The sequence below is a fragment of the Pinus tabuliformis genome, chromosome 6 (genome assembly GCF_031772625.1).
Source record: "Pinus tabuliformis cultivar Carrire ecotype Pingquan chromosome 6, CPIR1, whole genome shotgun sequence".
Taxonomy (NCBI): Eukaryota; Viridiplantae; Streptophyta; class Pinopsida; order Pinales; family Pinaceae; genus Pinus; species Pinus tabuliformis.
The window spans coordinates 662,364,460-662,366,103 of NC_142292.1; the positions used below are offsets into that span (position 1 = coordinate 662,364,460).

General features: G+C 39.2%; 1 protein-coding gene across 1 annotated transcript; it reads right to left on the reverse strand.

Moving 5' to 3' along the window:
• Positions 1 to 854: 854 nt before the first annotated feature.
• Positions 855 to 1,277, reverse strand: LOC149260347 (uncharacterized). Its single transcript, XM_089458365.1, has one exon. It carries the CDS (start codon positions 1,275 to 1,277, stop codon positions 855 to 857), a length of 423 nt encoding a protein of 140 aa, XP_089314491.1.
• Positions 1,278 to 1,644: the final 367 nt, after the last annotated feature.

Here is a 1,644-nt window from a genome sequence, read left to right on the forward strand (position 1 = left end):
TTAATACCTCTGCATCCTTAACATCCTTACCCTTATCACTAGAAATATGCACTGCAAATAACACACACCCATTTTCTGTGACTGCACTTTACCTGCATAGCTATCATCATCCTAACTGATGTTGCCTTCTTCTTAATCTGTAAGATTCTCTATTCTCCATTGTCATCCAAACACTTAATAGCCTTTTCATAACAATCTACCTTAGTCCTGTGAAGGTACAACCAATCCATACCCAAAAGCATATTATATGATCCTATTGGAAATACATTCAAATGTGTTTAGGTAGGCATGCTATTCAACTCGAATGCACAAGCTCTTACCCAGTGATACACTCTCTTCTTTGTACTTATAGCCAACTGCACTAACAAGGATTATGCATGCACTTCTTTATTCAAACCACACTTATCCACCAGGTTAAGACTAACATAACTATAATTAGATCCAGGGTCAATCAAAATGGAAACAACTTGATCACAAATCTTACTGTCTATCTCGATAGCAGTTGCCTGGTGCTTTGCTTGCTTGTTATTCAACACGACATAAATCCGTGGAATGCTCTACCCAACATCCCCAACTAGCTATGCTTCCTATGCACGGTAAATCTAAGGCCTACCACCCTCATTTTGTGGACAATCCCTCTTAAGTTGCTCCTTACCACATGTCCAACACTGCAACCGTCTTGTACCATCACCTTTATTCTGCTGCCCTCCATGTTGTGACCCATTAAACTTCTTGTAAGGTGCAACATTTTCTTTCTCACCTGCATCTTGAGGCCTTGTTCTTTTCGACTGCCATTTACCTTTATCTTTGTCTTTCTCTTTCCAGCCTTGTTGAGATTCTATCTTGTGCTTTGATTATTCATAACAATGCTTCACTTTCCCAAACACTTCCTCAAGCAACCGAGGCTCATCATGCTCAATTTGATCTCTAAATGATAATGGAAATCCATTGACAAATATATGAACTTTGGCGTTCTCATCTTTAAGATACGATACACACTTCAATAACTCCAAGAACTTAGTCGTGTACTCCTCATATGTCGTCAATCCCATCTTTACCTCATAGAACTCCTTGGTTTTGTTGTCACAATACCTCTCTGATAAGTATTTCTTCTTGAAACGTCTCTTGAATTCATGCCAACTCAACTCTTTTGTCTTGATGTATCTAACCCGCTTCACATTTTCCCACCAGATTTCTACTCTCCCTTTGAGGATGTAGATAGCTATTCTGGCCTTCATATTCTTTGTGCATTCATGCAACTCAAAGAATTTCTCCATCCCAAGTAGCCATGTTTATGCATCCTCCAGTTTCTTCAAATATCCATCAAAGGTATGTGGCTTTCCTTTCTTGAACTCATCCAGAAAATATCCCCTGTCACTCCTCCTGTAAGGATGATAACAATGATGATCATAGTGCCTATCATAACCAAAACTATAATAGAACTTGTGTCTATCACCTCTCTTATCTGTAGTATCCATGAGCCCACCATCTTGGATTGTGTCATCCCTATCTAACTTGTGCCCACCATGAGATCTAATGCCATATGCCCCATTAATTTTATCATCCTGTCCATGGCTAATCCAAAGAGGTTCCTATCTTTGTAATTCTCGCAAACTCTGAAGGATTAGTGCATTAACTTTTGCT